The sequence below is a fragment of the Myotis myotis genome, unplaced genomic scaffold, assembly GCF_014108235.1.
Source record: "Myotis myotis isolate mMyoMyo1 unplaced genomic scaffold, mMyoMyo1.p scaffold_m19_p_22, whole genome shotgun sequence".
NCBI lineage: Eukaryota > Metazoa > Chordata > Mammalia > Chiroptera > Vespertilionidae > Myotis > Myotis myotis.
The window spans coordinates 1,432,791-1,452,728 of record NW_023416327.1 but is presented as its reverse complement, the minus strand read 5'-3'; the positions used below and the strand labels follow the sequence as shown (position 1 = coordinate 1,452,728).

Sequence of the window (19,938 nt, the reverse complement as noted above, 5' to 3'; positions counted from 1 at the left end):
AGTCCGTCACCCTTCTGTTGTCGCTGCTGGAAAACCTGGTCGAGCTGTGACGCGGAGGAAGATCTCGGGCCGTCCGAACCGTTTCCGCCTTTATTCAGGGAGAAAAGTGTCTTCGTGACTCTGCTCAACGACCGGCTCGCCCTGCAGAGGGAGCCACGGACGCCCACCGGTCACGGCCCTTCCCGTCTGGTTACAGGACGCGCCCGGCAGCCGCGGGACCTGGGCCAGCGCCACGATCGGCGGCGGGTGCGCGCCCGATCCGATGCCACAGCCCTCCTTCCTCTGACGTGTGGGAAACCACCCGAGAACCCCTTAGGGCATCCGAGCCACAGAACACATGCATGGAGCTATGTTCGTTTCAAAGACATATATTCCCCGGTCCCATGTTCCCGAGGCCGCGCCCGCAGGCGGGGGGCACCGCGGCCTCACCGGGAGGCGCCCAGGTGCACCAGCGCCAGGACGGTGGTGTAGCTGTGGAACAGGTCCTCGGCCCGCACCTCGCTGCAGCGCCGCAGCACGAAGCTCCCCGCGACCACGCGGTCGCACCCGATCTCGCCGTTGCCGAAGAAGCCGAACAGGGGCACGCCGGGGAAGGCCTTCCGGAACGCGTCGGCCTCCACGTTGCCCTGGGCCCGGTAGAACTGGGCGCCGCGGCCCACGCAGGCGAACATGAAGCCCACCGTGTCCCGCTCGGGGATGCCGGCTGCCTTGAGGCGCTGCACGGCGGCCTCCACGGCCTTCTCGTCGCTGACGTCCTCGCTGAGCAGCACCGTGGCGCTCTGCACGCGCTGGCCGCTCACCGACAGCCCGACCACGCCGGTGCCATCGACGTCCAGGGGGCACCTGGGGAACGCAAAGCAGAACAGGGCCCGCTCAGCACGAGACAACACGGAACGTGCCACGTGTTCGCAGGAGAGATCAGCCTGGCCCGTGTGGCTCAGTGGTCGAGCGCCCACCTATGAACCAGGAGGTCACAGCTCGATCCCCAGTGGGGGGCGTGCAGGAGGCAGCCGGTCAGTGATTCTCTCTCTTCATTGATGTTTCTCTCTCTCTTTCTCTCTGAAATCAATAAAATTTACACAGGTATAATAGCATCGGCCTGTGGACTGAAAGGTCCTGGGTTCGATTCCCGGTCAAGAGCACAGGCCGGGGTTACGGGCTCGATCCCCAGTGGGGGGCGTGCAGGAGGCAACCGGTCAGTGATTCTCTCTCTTCATTGATGTTTCCATCTCTCTCCCTCTCCCTTCCTCTCTGAAATCAATAAAAATATATTTTTAAAAAGTGTTATATATATATATATATATATATATATATATATATATATATATATTTTAAAACAAGTACAAAAGGGCAAAGGTACCTCCACCCAGATTCCTGACCCACGCCTGCGTGTGTAGGGGGGACCCCGACCTTCCTCGCTGCCTTAACAGTCGCCTTGCCCTTCTATCCCTGCACATAGTGAGGCCTCGTAAGTGCAGCTTTTCGGTATTATTTACATCTTTGGGGTCTTTTCCCCCCGAATACTCAGCTATAAATATTCAATCATGGAGGGCGTTTTTAGCTTTATTTTTTTTTTTAATATATATATTTTTATTAGTTTCAGAGAGGGAGGGAGAGGGAGAGAGACAGAGAAACATCCGTGATGAGAGAGAATCCTGGATCGGCTGCCTCCTGCAAGCACCACATTGGGGATCCAGCCCACAACCTGGGCATGTGCCCTTGACCAGGAATCAAACCTGGGACCCTTCAGTCTGCCGGCCGACGCTCTATCCACTGAGCCACACCAGTTAGGGCCATTTTTAGCTTTATGTTGCTCGGTCCATAAAGTTTCTGGAACCTCTCCCTTTCTTGCTGTGTTTTTTTTTCCCAAGAGGACCCCTGCTGTCTGCTGTGCTGTGTTCGTACAGCGTGTCTGACAATAAAGCCGGAGGAAGAAATCAAATAAAAAACAAACCCAAAAGACCCGCGGCAACAAAACCCCTGGAACGCGCCCCGGCGCGGGGAAAGCCGGACGTACGTGTCAGAGGTCAGCGACACCAGGTTGTCCACCTGGCCCCCGGCCACCACGACGTTGGTGTCGCTGAAGGTGCGGACGACGCGCTGCAGGTAGCTGCTGGCCCCCACCTTGCAGCAGTTGTAGCCGAACACCAGCACCACGCGGAGCTCGGGGTTGTCCAGGAGGCCTGTGGGGGGAAGGGCAGCCGTGAGGGACGCCTGCGGACGGGACGGCACCGGCACTCGAAGGAAACTCCGTTTTCATCGCGTTGAGTGACATGCTCTCCGAGTTACTAGCATATACAAGTCCCCTGACTGTTACAAACTGTAACACGACTCAACATCTGGGCAACAATTTTCCCATTAAAAAATCTAAGACCCACCCTAACCGGTGTGGCTCAGTGGATAGAGCGTCGGCCCGTGGACTGAAGGGTCCCGGGTTCGATTCTGGTCAAGGGTCACATTCTCATCATGGACATTTCTCTCTCTCCCTTCCTCTCTGACATCAATAAAAATACATTAAAAAATAAAAACTAAATGGCGGAAGAGAAGGGGGAGAGACGGAGAGAGAAGGAAGCATCGATGTGAGAGACGCATCGATCGGTTGCCTCCCAAACACCTCGTCCCAACCAGGGCTGGCGATCGAGTCTGCAACCGAGGTACGTGCCCTTGACCGGAATCGAACCCGAGACCCTTTAGTCCTGAGGCCGAGGCTCTATCCATCGAGCCACACCGGCCAGGGCTCCTTTCCTCTTCTGATTAGCAAGCCATTCACAGAGGTTCCCCTTGGCGGCTGCACAATCTTTTACCCCCACGGGCCTCAGAGCCATTTCCAGTAACGGGGGCTCATCTCCACGGGCGGCTGGCACGCACACCGGGGGGCACCACTGAATAGTTTCTATGCCAACAGAGGTTTTTTTTAACCAGTTAGTGCCGATCGATCTATCGATTCATTTGCAGATGTAGATAAAAGGCCACACTTCGCTGAGTAGCTAGCGTGTCGCTTCATGGAAAATTACGCTTTCGCATCAGAGCTGAGACGCTAAGCCCGTTCTCTAACGTCTCGCGGTGGCCTTTCGGGACCCGCCTGCGTCCTCTGCCTGGTGTGTCCTCGCACGACAGTCTGCCCGAACTCACACTTTTTCCTTCTTTTCTAAACGTATTTTTATTGATCTCAGAGGGGAAGGGAGAGAGAGAGAAACATCCACGATGAGAGAGAATCGTGGACCGGCTGCCTCCTGCACACCCCACTGGGGATCAAGCCCACCACCCGGGCGTGTGACTTGACCGGGAATCGAACCCTGACCTCCTGGTTCCTAGGTCGACGCTCAACCCCTGAGCCACACCGGCCGGGCTGAACTCACACTTTTTCTAAAACTCAGAATGCACCGCACCAGCCTCGTTCATGGCCAGTCCGACTCGCCCACGCCTCCGGGGGCGTGAGCTTCATTCGGACCCTCCCAGAATCCACCACCGAGACGGGAACCGACCGTCACGACAGCGACTTACCGGCTTCAGTGAAGCGACGTCTTTCTAGCGATAAATTCTTTGGATTCTTGACAAAACGGAAGGGCTGTATTTTTATTCCTTCCACCTGAGGGAACAGCAGGGCAAACCCGGACTCTCCAATCTCTATCTCCTGCGGCCGACTGCTCCCGGGGCCCATGGGCGTCACTAGGAGAAAGGGAAGCAGCTTCGTCCACAGTCAGTAAAAACGGGGGATTCGTCCCGTCCCCGCGCACGTGGCCAGCCCCACCCGGACCACCAGCCAGCAGGCTCCCAGGCCACTATCTGAGAACGCGTTCAGCTCTGACATTCTTAGAGGCACAGAGTCGTGATGTCTGCGATTCCCTTGCAAATGGTTCGCAAAGAAACGTGTTTATGAGCAGAGACAGAACAAGCTAGTGCTGCAACATTCCTTCAGATGGTGACTCGAGATGGAGAGTGGGGGGTGTGTACTGTCCTATGATTCTCCCAACTCTTCTATAGGTTGGAGGTTTTTCTAAATAAAAAGTTGTGTCTGGGGCGGAGGGGAATGAATACTTCTTCACAGCAATTCCGCTTTAAAAATGTATCCTGGGCTAAAATATTTGGCCATTATGGAAAGTACACACACACACACACAGACACACACACACACACACACACACACACACACACACACACAGACACACACACACACACACACAGACACACACACACAGACACACACACACAGACACACACACACACAGACACACAGACACACAGAGACACACACACAGACACACACACACACACACACACCCAGACACACACACAGAGACACACACACACACACACACAGACACACACAGACACACACACACACACACACACAGACACACACACACACAGACACACACAGACACACACACACACAGACACACACAGACACACACACACACAGACACACACACACAGAGACACACACACAGAGACACACACACAGACACACACACAGACACACACACACAGACACACACACACAGACACACACAGACACAGACACACACAGAGACACACACACACACACACAGACACACACACACACACACACACAGACACACACACACAGACACACACACACACACACAGAAATACTTCTATCAGAGAGTTTATAGTCACAGAAAAGAAAACCTGAAATGCTCTACACTGGCATTAAGATTAAAACTTACGTTACATATCAAAGATCGTTTTTCTTGAAATATTAAAAAAAAAGTTACATTATATAATGAAATGTAGCCATTAGGAATGACAGACATCCTAACTGACATGGAAATATGTTTGTAATACGTTGTGAATTTTAAAGGTGGGGGTGAGGGACAAAATTGTGTCTCCCCCAAAAGTCATCTGAAGTCCTAACCTCCAATGGGACTGTATATGGAGAGAAGGCCTTAAAGAGGAAAGTAAGGTTACATGAGATCCTAAGGGCGAGGCCCTAATTAAAAACAGGACCGGTGCCCGGCCGGCGTGGCTCAGTGGTTAGCATCGACCTAGGAACCAGGAGGTCACAGTTCGATTCCCAGTCAGGGCACAGGCCTGGGTTGCGGGCTCCATCCCCAGTGGGGGGCGTGCAGGAGGCAGCCGATCCACGATTCCCTCTCACATTGATGTTTCTCTCTCTCCCTCTCCCTCTCTGAAATCAATGAAAACATAGCTTAAAAAAAAGAAGAGCGGCCCTGGCCGGTGTGGCTCAGTGGATGGAGCGTCGGCCTGCGGACTAAAGGGTCAGGGTTCGATCCCTGGTCGGGGCACATGCCCGGGTTGCGGGCTCCATCCCCAGTGGGGGGCGTGCAGGAGGCAGCCGGTCCATGGTTCTCTCTCGTCATTGATGTTTCTCTCTCTCTCTGAAATCAATACAAATATATTAAAAAAAAAAAAAAAAAAGAAGGCAGACGTGCAGTACAGCTGGTTTGTACACACAGCCCTGAGATGTGCCAATGAGCCACCTTCTACGTATCCTGGGCTTTAAGCTACAAGGAGCCCCCCCAGGACAGGACCCGCAGGAACTCGAGGTGGAGACCGCCCGGGGGCACCGCTCTCACCGACGATCCCCGGGGCCACGACCCCCAGGATCTGGCACTGTCTCGGGAACAGCTTCTCCAGGGCCATGGCGGTCTCCGTGGTCGCTCTCTTCCTGGCTGCACAACAGGGAGCACAAGGAGCAAAGGTCACATCTGACGGCACCGAGGGAAAGAAAGGCCAACACTGAATAAAGCTGAAGCCATTTCACACCAGAGCGCGGCGTAAGGAAGTCTCAGAACGCTGATAGAGCCCGGCCGGCGTGGCTCCGTGGCTGAGCGTCGACCTATGAACCAGGAGGTCACGGTGCGATTCCCGGTCACGGCACGTGCAGGAGGCAGCTGATCCATGATTCTCTCTCATCACTGATGTTTCTCTCTCTCCCTCTCCTTTCCTCTATGAAATTAATAAATATATTTAAAATATATATATATTTTAAAAATAAAACAATTAAAATGCTGATGAAAACACGTGTTTCCTGGGCGGGGCCTGTTTTATATTCTAACTCCGAACGTGACCTTTAGCGTCACCAGTTTGCCCACGTACAGCTTTTGCTCCAAAGACGTTAAACTTTGCAGCGGCGGCGGCTGGATTGTAGACGTGCTGCTGTACCTTTCCGCTCAGCACAGACGCTGCACACACAGGCCCCTGCATTCCAAGGGCAGGTAACCCGCAGCCCAGGCTAACGGGGGTCTCAGGGCGCCCCTCCTGGGACACAGGCTACCGCCTCTCGCTGCGAGCGAAGGTCGCACTGCGTCTATCCATCCCTTTGGTAAATGGCTCCCCATCATCTAACACCATGAAAGGCTTGAATAAAATCAACAAACGACAAGTGCTGGAGAGGATGCGGAGAAAAGGGAACACTGGTGCACTGCTGGTGGGAATGCAGACTGGGGCAGCCACTATGGAAGACAGTATGGAGTTTCTTCTAATGGTTAAAAACGGAACTCCCATTGGACCCAGTGACCCCACTTCTAGGAATAGATCCCAAGAAACCAGAAACACCAATCAGAAAGGAGATATGCACCCCTATGTTCATAGCAGCACAATTCACCATAGCTAAGATTTGGAAACAGCCTAAGTGCCCATCAGCAGATGAGTGGATTAAAAAACGGGTCCACCTACACAATGGAATACTATGCTGCTGTAAAAAAGAAGGAACTCTTACCATTTGCAACAGCATGGATGGAACTGGAGAGCATTATGCTTAAGTGAAATAAGCCAGTCAGAGAAAGATAAATATCATATGATCTCACTCATATGTGGGATATAATGATCAACATAATTTGATGAACAACAATAGACCCAGAGACAAATGGGGGGGGGGGTGGTTAGAGAGCAACCAAAGGACTTGTATGCATGCATATGAGCAGAACCGATGGACACAGGCACTGGGGCGGTGGGGGCTTGCCTGGGGCGGTGGGGGCTTGCCCAGGGTAGAAATGGTTGGGGGGGGGGTGTCAATTGGGGAAAAAGGAGACATATGTAAAACTTACGACAATAAAAAAAAAAAAAAAAAGAAAAACAACAAAAAGGCTTGAATAGCCACAGACACACATCCTGTTTCAGTAATAAAAAGAAGTGCCTGGCGGATGGGAGTATTTCAAAACGAGGAAAACACTTTTCTATTGAAAGAACTTGTTTCCAGCGTCCCACCAGGTTCAGAAACCAATCTCTGAAGCAGAAACAGCCCTTCACAGGCAACGCTGTCCCGCCTTCCACGGGGAGCAGGCCAGAGCCTCGGGCACTAAAGTCACTCTCGGGGCAGAGACAACAACGAACTGCAGATGTTATTCTGTAAATCAGAAGACGCCTTGATCAATAAGCCAAATTTATTGGGAGTCCTGTTCGTTTTCGCTAGCGCTAGCGGGCCCAGGGGAACTCTTGCCTCTCAGATTCTGGCGCCCAATATGGTGGAAATCTTCCCAATTTATACGTTTTCCAGCTCTTTGTTTTCCAAATTTGGAATGAGAGCTCCGGACCTTCTTGAGAACAAGTCGTGTTTGCTGAGACAGGGCCGTGAGACCGTCTCTCAAGGCCTGGCCCGGCGTCAGCACTGACAGCTCTGTCTGGGGCAGGGTTTATGGCCTCTCCGGAGTGGGGAAGTCGTCTTATTTTCCTTGTTATTTAAGCAAGAAAATGTTTTCAGAAGCCAGAATAGCAGGGTTAACATTTTAAACGGCAGTTTTTGCCGAAACCGCTTTGGCTCAGTGGATGGAGCGTCGGCCTGCGGACTGAGGGGTCCCGGGTTCAATTCCGGTCAAGGGCATGTACCTGGGTTGCGGGCACATCCCCAGTAGGAGGTGTGCAGGGGGCAGCGGATCGATGTTTCTCTCTTATCAATGTTTCTAACTCTCTCTCTCCCTTCCTCTCCATAAAAATCAATAAAAAATAAAAAAAATTTAAACAGCAGTTTTTACCCCAGATGGAGTCACTATACTTCACAAACAGAGCACACGGGAGGAAACAGAAACACCCACCTCGCTTGTGACCCCGGCACTCCTCCAGGCTGATGAACGTGTCCGAATCGGCCATGTACAGGACGGTCTGCGGCAAGATGTGGACGTTCTGCAGAGAGGAAATTAACTGGGATTAGAGCTCAGGAACCCGAGAGTGCTTCTGGGGTTAAAGTCTCACCCCTGGCTGCCCCGCCTCGTCCCCCCCACCCCCTCCCCCCTCCGGTCAGTGCTGGCATTCTGAGTCCCTCCACTTCTCATTCATTTTTTCACTCATGCGCTCGCATCTTCAGCTCAGTCATTTGTGAAACATCGATTGTTTCTTCCAGGCAGACTCATCCCCGACTTGCTCAAGACGTTCATTTTCACGGTGATTTAAGCTCTTAAACGAAAACATTAAATACCAGCAAAAACACAAACAAAAGAAACCAAAGGCCACTTGCTCTATCTGAGCAGGCACTGCAGGAACAGAAGCTGCTCGGCAAGAGGGAAGGCTCGCCTGCATCACACTCTTATCCCATTAAATGCTCCAGGCCTCACTTCCACCAGAGCGACCAGTGTGCGTACCATCTCCCGACACACACACGGCCTTGTATATTCTCTGCAGCTCGCTTCCTTTCCCACTTGATTTAAGACTGTTTCCCCCAAGAGATAGTTCGTTATTATTGTTAAATACATCTTTATTGATTTCAGAGACGGAGAGGGCAAGGGCGAGGGCGAGGGCGAGAAACATCAATGATGAGAGCTGATCATTCATCGGCTGCCTCCCGCACGCCCCATACTGGGAATCGAGCCTGCAACCCAGGTGTGTGCCCTTGACCGGAATCGAACCCGGGACCTTTCAGTCTGCAGGCCGACGCTCTATGCACTGAGCCACACCGGCCAGGGCTCCCCCAAGTGCCACTGAATAAAAGGGACGAAGAGTCTATACAGACCTAAATAAATGAACACTTTGAAACAAGATATAAACATACAGGTTCAAAGTATCTCCCCACCAAACACTCGTTGCAGTGGAAAGAGTTAAGTTTATAGAAGCAACATCTGGCTGACACCATGTTACTAAAAAAAATAATAATGATAAAAAAATCAAAGGTGCCAAAACCGGTTTGGCTCAGTGGATAGAGCATCGGCCTGCGGACTGAAGGGTCCCGGGTTCGATTCCGGTCAAGGGCATGTACCTGGGTTGCGGGCACATCCCCAGTGGGGGGTGTGCAGGAGGCAGCTGATCGATGTTTCTCTCTCATCGATGTTTCTAACTTTCTATCTCTCTCCCTTCCTCTCTGTGAAAAATCAATAAAATATACATAAAAAAAAAAATCAAAGGTAACCTCAGCAATGATGACAGCACAGCATCAGCCAACAATACAGTGTCAACCTAAGCAACATCGGAAGCTTATAGCAAAACCCGCCCACCATGTACACGTGTGCCCGAGCTGTGAGAGTCCAGGAAAAGCCTGGAGAAAAGGCTCCAGGACAAAGAATCAAAAATCAGGACAAGCCCGGCCAGCGTGGCTCCGTGGCTGAGCACCGACCTAGGAACCAGGAGGTCAGGGTTCGATTCCCGGGTTGCGGCTCCATCCCCAGTGTGGGGCGTGCAGGAGGCAGCCGATCCATGATTCTCCCTCATCACTGATGTTTCTCTCTCTCTCACTCCCTCTCCTTTCCTCCCTGAAGTTAATTTAAAAACATATATATTTTTAAAAAGAATCAGGACAAATAAATGCAACATAAAACTCTATAAACTGAATTCTTTGGCTTTGACGGCCGTCCCCAGGACAAGTGGCAAAAGGGGAAACGGAAGACGAGGGTGAGGCGGTAGGAAGGTGTGAGCCGCACACCCTGACCCTGACCCTGACGGTGGTCGCGCTGCGTCCGGGTTTGCGGGTAACACGCACCCAAGAACCAGGGGGGCCGGAGCAATCACCCCCGACGGCTCCTCCCCTCCCCGAGCGCGCAGCCTCCGCCACCTGCGCTCAGAGGCGGCCTCGGGCTCCCAGCCGTTGCCCATCAGCTGAAACCGGGTCCCAGAAACACACCAGAGAGGACGCGGGGTCGGGGCTTAAGGAAATATTTGGGTTTCGGGCCAGCTCTTGGCTGTGTTCACGCCGCCTTTTCTGCACAAACGGTGACAGCGACACTCGCTCCCGGGGAGGGAGGCCGGGCAGGAGGGGTCCGCGCCGCGCGCGCCTCGCAGGAAAGCTCCGGGTGCGGGCGGGTCCAGCGCAACCGCGGCACCTCCTTCGGGAGGTGCGGCCACTAAGCCTGAGGGTCCAGAATGTTCCCAGGCCACGAGCAAACGATCCCCAAACTCTAAAAACAACCCCGTGAGGGAAACGGGGGCACAACCAGAGTTCGCGCTCACAGACCGGCCGGACCAGCACCCGCACCGCCCGTGCAACACCCCGCCCCCCGCACCCCCTCCCAATGCACCGGCCCGTGCACCGCCCCGCCCCCCGCGCCCCCACTTGCCTGCAGCTCCGCGGCCGCCGCGCGGACCAGGCAGTGCTCCTGCGGGGGGCCAGCGTCCGCCGGGCCCGCCGAGATCCAGGCCACCCCGCGCTGGGCTCGCAGCACCCGGCGCACGCTCTCCCTCCACAGGCGGCTCACGCTGCGGGCGCGACCACAAAGGCGGTGAGCTGAGCGGGCGTCCTTCCCGCCCCCGCCCCGCCCCGCCCCGCCCGGACCCGCCCGCCGCCCCGCCGCTCACCCGGCCACCCGCAGCAGCGCCCGGGCGGGCAGGAAGGAGAGCACCCGCTCCACCACCTCCGCCAGGTTGCTCAGCACGAAGGCGCCCGGGGGGTCCGCGGGGAAACCGCCGCCGCCGCCGCCCGCCGGCTCCATCCCGCCCCGCAGTTTCCCGCGGCGGGACCGCTGCGCCGAGGAGTCAGGAAGCTGCACCAGCTCCAGCTCCGGCTCCTGCTCCGGCCGGTGCACACTGCGCAGGCGCGCGCCACTTCCGGATGGGGCGGGACTTCCGGCAGCGGACTTCCGCCGGGTCGGTGAGAACTAGCCTTCGAGCTGTCAGTCCCGCAGGCACAGCAAGGCCTCCGCCGCCCTCGACCCCAGCGTCCCCGGAGGCAGAGTCTGGCTCGTCCTCAGCCCAGAGCCTGTTGGCACCACAAGCTCAGCTTTCCCACGGGCGGTGTCTGCTTTAGAAGCCGCCCTCGTGCGTGGCAACGGGCGCTGCACCGCGGTCCCCGCCTGCACCGCGATCCCCCACCTGCACCGCTGTCCCCCACCTGCACCGCGGTCCCCCACCTGCACCGCGATCCCCCCACCTGCACCGCGATCCCCCCACCTGCACCGGGATCACCTACCTGCACCGCTACCCCCCACCTGCACCGCGATCCCCCCACCTGCACCGGGACCCCCCCACCTGCACCGGGATCCCCCCACCTGCACCGGGATCCCCCCACCTGCACCGCTGTCCCCCACCTGCACCGCGGTCCCCCACCTGCACCGCGATCCCCCCACCTGCACCGCGATCCCCCCACCTGCACCGGGATCCCCCCACCTGCACCGGGATCCCCCCACCTGCACCGCGATCCCCCCACCTGCACCGGGATCCCCCCACCTGCACCGCGATCCCCCCACCTGCACCGCGATCCCCCCACCTGCACCGCTGTCCCCCACCTGCACCGCGGTCCCCCCCCTGCACCGCGATCCCCCCACCTGCACCGCGATCCCCCCACCTGCACCGGGATCCCCCCACCTGCACCGGGATCCCCCCACCTGCACCGCGATCCCCCACCTGCACCGCGATCCCCCACCTGCACCGCGGACCTCGTGCTCAGCGGGCCTGTTGCATGGGACTGGAGCGGCTGATTCCGATGCAACCAGCGGCGCAGGGAAAGCGAGCACAGCAGGTGCAGCTGCCTGTCCCCCGCCCCCCGCCCCCCACCTCTACTCCCGCCGCTGCCCGGCTGGCCCAGCCCCGGCTCCTCCCCAGTAACTGGTCTCACTAGTGTGTTTCAAACTTCCTGGCCTCGGGACTCCCACGCGCTCCTTTGCTGCTGCTATTAATCCTCCCCCTAGGGTATGTGTCCATTGACTTAGAGAGTGGGAGGGAGGGGAAGAGACGAGAGAGATGCACAGATGGGTTGCCTCCCGCCAGCAGCGCACACAACAGAGGCGGTGCCCTTGACCGGAATGGAACCCGGACCCTTCCTCCCTGGGCCCACGCTCTGCCCACTGAGCCACACCCGCCAGGGCAGGGCTCCTCCGCACCTGTTCGTGTGGGGTATGCCTGTTGATATTGGCCATATTAAAACACTGTAATATTAAAGTAACAAATCCACTTCACATTAACAGAGAACATTTTTATGAAAAAAAGAACGCCCGCCCTCCCACCCCCCGGTAGTGAAAACCTCTGTCTGGCTTAAGAGAAGGCACTGGATTGGCCCGGAAACTCGGGCTGTGGCCCCCGGAAAACTCCTGTGTGCGCTTGAGAGAGAGCGAGACTTAAAAGGGCAAATGATGTTTTATCAGGAAAATCATTTTTGACCTTCAACGCCTCCTAAAAGGGCCTCGCGGGGTCTCCAGGGTTCCCCAAATGACATACTGAGAACGGGTCCAAGGAGATCCAGACACTGGTTTGGGACAGGAAGGCGGAGGGCGCTGGGCGGGGGCAGGGGAAGGGGGAGGGGTCGCCTGAAGACCCCCCAGGAGCCCCAGAGACAGGACTCTGCCTGGGAGGAGGGAGCAGGACCGCATCCATCCACAGCTTCCATCCGAGGTGAAACCAACACAACAAACCTCAGAGCCTCCGGCCGAGCCCAGAGGAGCTGCTCCTGCGCTGGGCTTCCTGTTGTGCGAACTTGACCTCGTGTGTGGCCGCCCCGGGGACCCTCGAGGGGGAGCGGATGACTGACAGGGGGAACTAGGGGCAGCCACCAGACGTTTCTACTGAGGAACGAGTGTGGGGGAGCGAAGATTGAGGGAGACCTGGGCGGCCACATCGGCCGGCACACACCGTCCTGGTCTGTCGCTCTCATCTAACCAACCTGCCCTCCCAGCGTTTCTCCTGCTCCAGACTCCACAGAACTCCGGACCCCTGAGCAAAGGGCACCTCTAATGAGGGTAAAGGACAGCGTTATTTCTTAAATGATTCTTTATTCATAAACTTGATGCAAGTTTACAAAATTTACTGTACATTGCCAAATAAATCTGCAATGAAAAATAAACTCCAAATAAAAACAAAGCATGCCAAATGTGCAGCTGTCAACCTGCTAGCCATCAGGATATTAAAGAATTCAATAATGTATTCAAGATCCAGCCTTAGGTTTAAGGAACTGTAATGCTTTAAAGAATTCTGCCTTGTCGCTTGTCTGAGCCACTGTATCAGAACTGAGCACAAGTGTAGCCACGTGAGCAAACCCAGGACAGCCTCTCCCACGGCCCCGCACGCTGCGGGCCTGCAGCCGTGCGGGTCTCTCTCCCAGGCGGCTTACAAAGTTGAAAACTGACTCTCAGAGCAGGTGCCTAAGAAACACTTTTGAACTTTGTAAGTGATTTGTGCAGAAAATGTGCTTCTGGATTTCATTTTAAAAGTGCTTAATAACTAGACCTTACTTTTAAATCAAACATGGGTATATAAAAATCTACTTCCAATCAAACAGGACTGATTCAGGTAAGGCAAGAGAATGGAGAGGGTACTGATTTGAGTCAGGTTTTATAAAAGAATTAATATGTGTAGAGTTCCTATTAGTCTTTAAGTAAAAGCCATTGTTATGACTGTAGCAAAAATTTTAGGTCTCCAAATGAGGGATCTGTGTGTCCTTAGCTGTGCAGCTTTTGCTCAAGGAGTCTGTCTGTGTGCCAATCACTTTATAAGCTTATTAGTTTACAAACGATTGCAACATCCCGTTAATAAAATGGAAATGTAAAATGACTTAGTATTTTAAATAACTTCAAGATCTAGACTGCAGATCTTCATAAGACATATTGAACCAGTAACAGCTTCAGCCAGCAAGACTGATGCCCAGTGGAATCACTACGACAGCTGACGTGCTTGCGGGGCCCCACCTTGCAATCCGGTTAAGGGCATGTCTGCGGGAAATGGCCCCAGAGAGGCCATAAAAAGTGTGACAATTCCTGGAGCCTGCTTTCTGCCGTTCTTTTGGCAACCGGAAAAGGCTACGGTGACCGAGAAGACCTTGAACTTCCTAAACCGACAGGAACCCCAATCACCTCTATCGGCTCTGAGGGGACCACACACTGCGAGTCCTCGCAGCGCGCGAGCTCAGAGGGAGACGGCACCTACAGCGGCAACTCCAGGAACCGGGTGCTGACTTGCCTGCTTAACAGATTTCATTTTTCAAGAAAAAGAGATGATAAGGAGTGGCCAGTGTGTGTATTTATCAAGAAAAATACAGGAAAGGCCCCCCTGCTGAGTCCAAGATACCTACAATGAGCAAATGAGAGGCTGTAACTTATGCAGGATGTCAGGTGACAGAGTATCCACTAAAGTGTCTATCAGCTAACGTCGTCGGGGCTGCTGTTATGGGCACTCGAAGCTGGTCTGCACGGTGGGAAGGTTTCTTTAAAGCAACGTTGGTCCGAGCCTGGGACAGTCCATCCACTTAGCCGTCTTCCTTCGGAGGGGTGTACCAGCCTGAAACAGGTGGGGGAGACACTTTAGTTCTGAAACGGACATGTTATTACGGTTGGCTACGTCCTCGACTCGTCCTTTTCATGGTTAAACCTATTGCAAAGTTAAACTCACACGGGCTGGTAACAGCACTTCCACGTTTACATACAGACGCTCGATTGCCAGAGGGTCCCTGCCCGCCGATGCGTGCCTGAGCCCACAGTGGGCAGCGCGCGCTCACCCGGGAGCACACGAGCAGCACCGGGCGACTCGCGGTCCCTGCCCGGCGGGAGCTGTGGCTCCAGGCCGCTGTCCGGCATCTCGAGACCATCATACCACGTTCACCGCTGCCCCGGAAAGATCCGGATTCAAATCCAAAATATGGTTCCTCTGAATCGTATCACTGCCACACCCTCATGAAGTCAAAACTCCTGAGTCCAACCAGTGTCAGCTGGAGACCGTCTGTATAGAGTCATTTTCTATGAATAAACTACATGAGCTTTCAACATCTGATCTCCAATTACTGGCTTTTGCTGAATAAGTGTGGAATATTGGACTAAAGCTAGGTTTCGTATTCCACTCAGACTCCGTGGTTAACAGTAACCCTCCCTGAGAACACTCTCCCCAACCAAGTCCTGGCGCCAGAGCCAGAGCACGGGCTGTGGCCGGAGGCGGAGACGCTGCGACCAGCAGCCAGGAAGCCATGGGCAGGGACCCAGCGACGGGACCCGAGACCCCCAGCAGGAGCCAGACAGAGGCGCCTCCTGGTCCTGCCCTCACAGCCCACACCCCTGACTCGGGGCTGGAGAGGACGGTCAGGGAGCCCAGACTTGCCAAGCTTGAGCCTTTCCCGCTTCAGAACCTGAACAGGGTTTGGATACAGGAAACCTCGCTTCATGCCTCACAGGTTTGCTTCTCTACACCCCGAAGGCGACCCCCCACCAGAGGGAGCATCAGGCCGCTGTCCTGTGGGCTCCCCTCGGCCTGGTCTGCGCCCAGACCCAGTACCTCCGCGCAGGCCCGTGCTAGCCTCTCAGAATCAAACCGTCAACGCAAGTGACAAGTTCCCGTTGTCACTAAAATGACAGTGAGCACAAAACACAGCTCCCAGGCCACAAGCTGGCACAGGTCCAGCAAAGCAGAGAAGAGTTATTGTCAATCTCCTAAAGGAAGACGACTTGGCGTTTCTTTTCCCTAGCTCCTCTGCACACAGAGCGCACCTGTCCACCAGCACGACTGCGACGACGATCTCCCCAGCCCTGAGCTACGAAGGCCGCGCGCACACACTGCCCTTTTTTCCTCTCAAGTTTGGAAGACAGACCTCGTGCCAATTTGAGACGAGGAGACTGAGGCAGAGGGCACAGGACTGTTCAAGGCCGCAGAGCCAGCGAGTGACAGAAATGGCACGGAAAACAGGTCTGATTCCAAGTCAGCTCTATTCCCTCAGTTAGAGACAAGACGCAAACATGCGTGGAGAATACAGCAAGTTTAGGTGAGGTCAGTGAAGCTTATGAAATATCCTCGATATCAGAATTAGCGTGAGTGACAAGCGCGCAGGATCGGCGAGGAGCACCCACCACCGGGAGGGGTGGCCCCGGTCCTGCTGATTCATCGCCGTTAAAGCACCTGCGCTGGCCCTGGCCCCGCCACAGGTAGACACTGAGCTCCTGCCCTGACTCCACACATGTCAGAGGAACCAGAGGACCCTTCTGCTCAGGGATCTACTCAGGGATCTACTCAGGGATCCTGACTCTGACTCAGAGGCTCTCGGGCCAAGTACTGTAACCACGACTTCGAAGGAAGCACAGGGTGTGGGTCCCCAAGTGGAGTTTTCTCAGGGATGACTGTACTTGACAAGATACTAAAGCAAAACCAACAATAAAACAGGATAAATATCAGCAGTACATGATGCAAAACAAATGGCAATAAATACATATGGAACTGAACATACCGTTTTTCTCGTGTATCTGTACAATGGAATTATAAGACTGCTGGGCTCTTGCTAGATTATATTGATTCTGAAAGAGAAATATACATTTTAAATCAAAACTCTAAGCAGATGAAAATCATGGCAAATAATTTAAGGATGTGTCACACTGTGCTTAAAAGAACACGGGAACCCATTATATTTCCATTTCAAAACAGTTTTTAACTGAAGACCCTCCTTGCTCAAGTTCATGATCCCTTAACATTTGAGAATAACAAGTCCAGTTGTGGTCCAACAGGAACGGACACGCCTCGCAGTTCACGTGTAAGTCCCGCCACAGGGTGAAGCGAGTCACTGGCGGCTACGGACCCAGGGGGAACCCAAGCTCTTTTCCTCCTAAACTGTATCCAAAACAAATGCTCAACTATTACCTTCAGACAAGGAAACACTGGGCTTTAAGGACCACACACGTAAGTGACATTCGGACTTTAAAGTCTAAAGAATGCCCGTGAGTGGCACCAAACAAAATAACGTATAAAAACGTGAGACTCTCCTTCCTGCCGATCCATTTGGGGTGGAGGTGGGGTGAGGAGGGGGTGGGGTGAGGAGGGGGGGGGTGGGGGTGGGGGAGGAGACAGGGAGGAAGCGGGGTGGGGAGAGTTCAGGTCCACGTACTTTTAAATTTTCGTGTGACTTTTTAAAAACCATGATTTAGAGTGTGTTTAATTCCCAGATTTACGTAGATGGGTGTTTGTCTTTTCATTACTCTCTTCTAACCTTAGTTGCAGCATATTTAACATATATGATCTGTATGGCACCAGTTAGCTTTAAAAATATTCTTACTTGGTTTATGAATTCATTTATAAATATAGTAAATATAGTCTCCCTCCCATCTCTAGCCAGCCCACCCCAATATTTCAACACCTGTCAGCACTTTCCTGAACACTCTATATACTCTCTATATACTACATTCTCTATATACTATATTCTCTATATACCATAGCCCCCCCCCCCTCTCTCTCTCTCACACTCACACACACACACACACACACACACACACACACGACAGCATATTTTTAAATGCCATGTAGCACCTTACTTTTTGGATAGCAGCATTTTTAAAGCGAACAGACTATTCCCTGCTGACTTTAGAATCCTGGAAGGTAAAACTTATATCATCAAGTTTCCATATTCTTAACTGGCAAACGTTTCTCAAGAAAAAAAATGGAAGAGTAATGTTTCATCATAACAATTCATTTAAAAAATTTACCTGCCAAGAAAGACTTTAATATGCAAACATTTCTTAGCTGCCTGATACCATTCTATGCAAAATGGTTTTATTTATTTGCTAACAAAACTATAAACCATGGAAATGTAAAAGTGTAAAGCAATTACATTGACATTGACTGGTTCCAGGACCATAGCACTAAACAAAGACAGAATACTGGATTTGTAGGGTTAAAAGCTGGGAGAGGCTTAAACCATCCAAACAGTCGTATTTCACATCAAAATACAGAAGCCCAGAGAGCTGAGCTTACATGGCGGGTTATTGGTGAGATGTTCTTTCAGTCACTCAGAAAGATCACTGCTCTAAGCCCTCTGTATTTTCTCTGTAAGGAAATACCAACAGTATTTCTAGACAGTCAACTTACAGAGGACGTTTTAGGTTTTTGCATGTGTCCTACTTTAGACACTATACAGTGAGCATCAATCTTGTCATTAGAAAAATGAAATTTTGGTATTATATACTTATTCTGTTGGTACATTTAAAGCATCTGAAATATAAACACTGTTAAAAAAAAAACTAGCTAAAAGTAGTTAAGCAATTCATTGGTGTTCAATAAATAACTTCTAGGTTTTATACAAAATGGTATCAAAATGGTATTTTGTTCCAGTGTAAAGAAATAGCTGATAAAAGAGCTAAAAGTAAAAATGAGTTATTTTATAATATTATCCCAAATAAATGGTTTTTTAAAAATAGCCTTTGCAATGTTTTGCTTCCTCTGAGTTAGGGTTCCAGTGGACGCGTGATGGGCCTGTGCTACGGTTATAAACACACGTTCAGGTTTAATGCTGCCGGCGCTGAACACACAGTTCACACAGACCTTCAGGAACAGCTGAGTGTTTAACAAATGCCAGGCCGGGCTGATTTCCATCACACAAATATTTCCCCATACACACTGACTCCAGAGTCCATCCTTGGCCCGTGCCTGCGTTTACAGTAACTCAACCGGCCATGGAAAGATGATTCTGATAGTCAGTGACAAAGAACAGAACTCAGTGGTTAAAAGCAGCGACTGACGGCCGACTGTCTGGCTCCCGTCCTGGCTCCGCCCCCATCACCTGAGACGAGGTACCTGCCTCTGGGCACTTCAAGCTCCTCACCCACACGATGGGGACAAGAGAGTGAACCTGCTCGTCGGTCATGAGGAGGATGAAAGGGTCAACACACACAACGTCTAGATCAGAGCGTAGCACGTAAATGCTCGCTGGGAATTAACTATTACAGCAGGATCTCGCTTTGGGGAAAGTGCATATAACAAAGTACCAATAACAAATAAAGCCAGGCATGTTTATCTAAAAATGACAAAGAAAAGGAACAGGAGACGCCGCGGAAGACGGGGAAGCGGTGGACACCGTCTTCTCTAAAAATGAATAAAGATACATTTTAAAAGAAAGAAAGTTGAATCATTTCTAAAATCTCACACACACAGGAAAAAAAACCTGTTTTACATGCCCAACATGAGCAAATTATAACCTTAAATATAACTCACTTCCTGTCTGCACATGACGTCACTGAGAAAAGTACCTTATTTGCTCCGAACTGCACCCTGGCTTTGCCTTTGACGAGGGTGGCGTTGATCTGCATGATGACGGACTCGATGGAGTAGGCGCTGCTCCAGCCCTGCGGGAGGAAAGCTGCTCTGAACGCGTGGGAAAGCCGACGGCAGCCAGCAACACTCAGCAACCGCAGATGAGCACTGAGATGTTTGTGCTTATGAAGCGAAAGAAAAGCTCAGCCCTGGCCCGTGTGGCTCCGTGGATAGAGCGCCGGCCTGCGGACTGAAGGGTCCCAGGTTCAATTCCTAATCAGGGCACAAGCCCAGGTTAGGGGCTCAATCCTCAGTGCGGGGCGTGCAGGAGGCAGCCGATCCATGATTCTCTCTCATCATGGATGCTTCTCTCTCTCTCTCTCTCTCTCTCTCTCTCTCTCTCTCTCTCTCCCTTCCTCTCTAAAAATCAATAAAAACATATTTTAAAAAAAGAAAGAAAAGTTGAATCATTTCTAAAATCTCACACACACGAAAAAAAAACCTGTTTTAAATGCCCAACATGAGCAAATTATAACCTTAAATATAACTCACTTCCTATCCTAGCACAGATAAGACAACCCAGTGCAATGTCATTTTACTGGTTTATGACGCATA

General features: G+C 52.7%; 2 protein-coding genes across 5 annotated transcripts in view; both read right to left on the bottom strand.

Annotated features, from left to right (window-relative positions):
* Window positions 1-72: 72 nt before the first annotated feature.
* Window positions 73-10,947, bottom strand: FBXO22 (F-box protein 22). Of its 2 annotated transcripts, none has more exons than XM_036355506.1 (7): window positions 10,702-10,945; window positions 10,464-10,602; window positions 8,019-8,106; window positions 5,562-5,657; window positions 3,505-3,669; window positions 2,018-2,183; window positions 73-843 (listed from the first exon to the last, which is right to left on the bottom strand). In XM_036355506.1, exons 1-7 carry the CDS (start codon window positions 10,833-10,835, stop codon window positions 426-428), a joined length of 1,206 nt encoding a protein of 401 aa, XP_036211399.1. In that variant the 5' UTR covers window positions 10,836-10,945; the 3' UTR covers window positions 73-425. The 2 variants fall into 2 exon arrangements, with proteins under 2 accessions (XP_036211399.1, XP_036211400.1); XM_036355507.1 differs by lacking the exon at window positions 73-843 and adding an exon at window positions 1,673-1,912 and having other exon boundaries at window positions 10,702-10,947.
* Window positions 10,948-13,089: 2,142 nt separating this feature from the next.
* UBE2Q2 (ubiquitin conjugating enzyme E2 Q2) overlaps window positions 13,090-19,938 on the bottom strand; it is a 33,022-nt gene continuing 26,173 nt past the window's right edge. For all 3 annotated transcript variants that reach the window (XR_004975129.1, XM_036355509.1, XM_036355508.1), the window contains 3 exons: window positions 19,320-19,415; window positions 16,535-16,601; window positions 13,090-14,607 (listed from right to left, as the gene is read on the bottom strand). Coding sequence is in view for 2 of the 3 variants with exons in the window: in XM_036355509.1 (XP_036211402.1) it covers window positions 14,576-14,607; window positions 16,535-16,601; window positions 19,320-19,415 (195 nt within the window). In the remaining variant the exon portion in view is untranslated. The remainder of the gene's footprint in view (window positions 14,608-16,534; window positions 16,602-19,319; window positions 19,416-19,938) is intronic.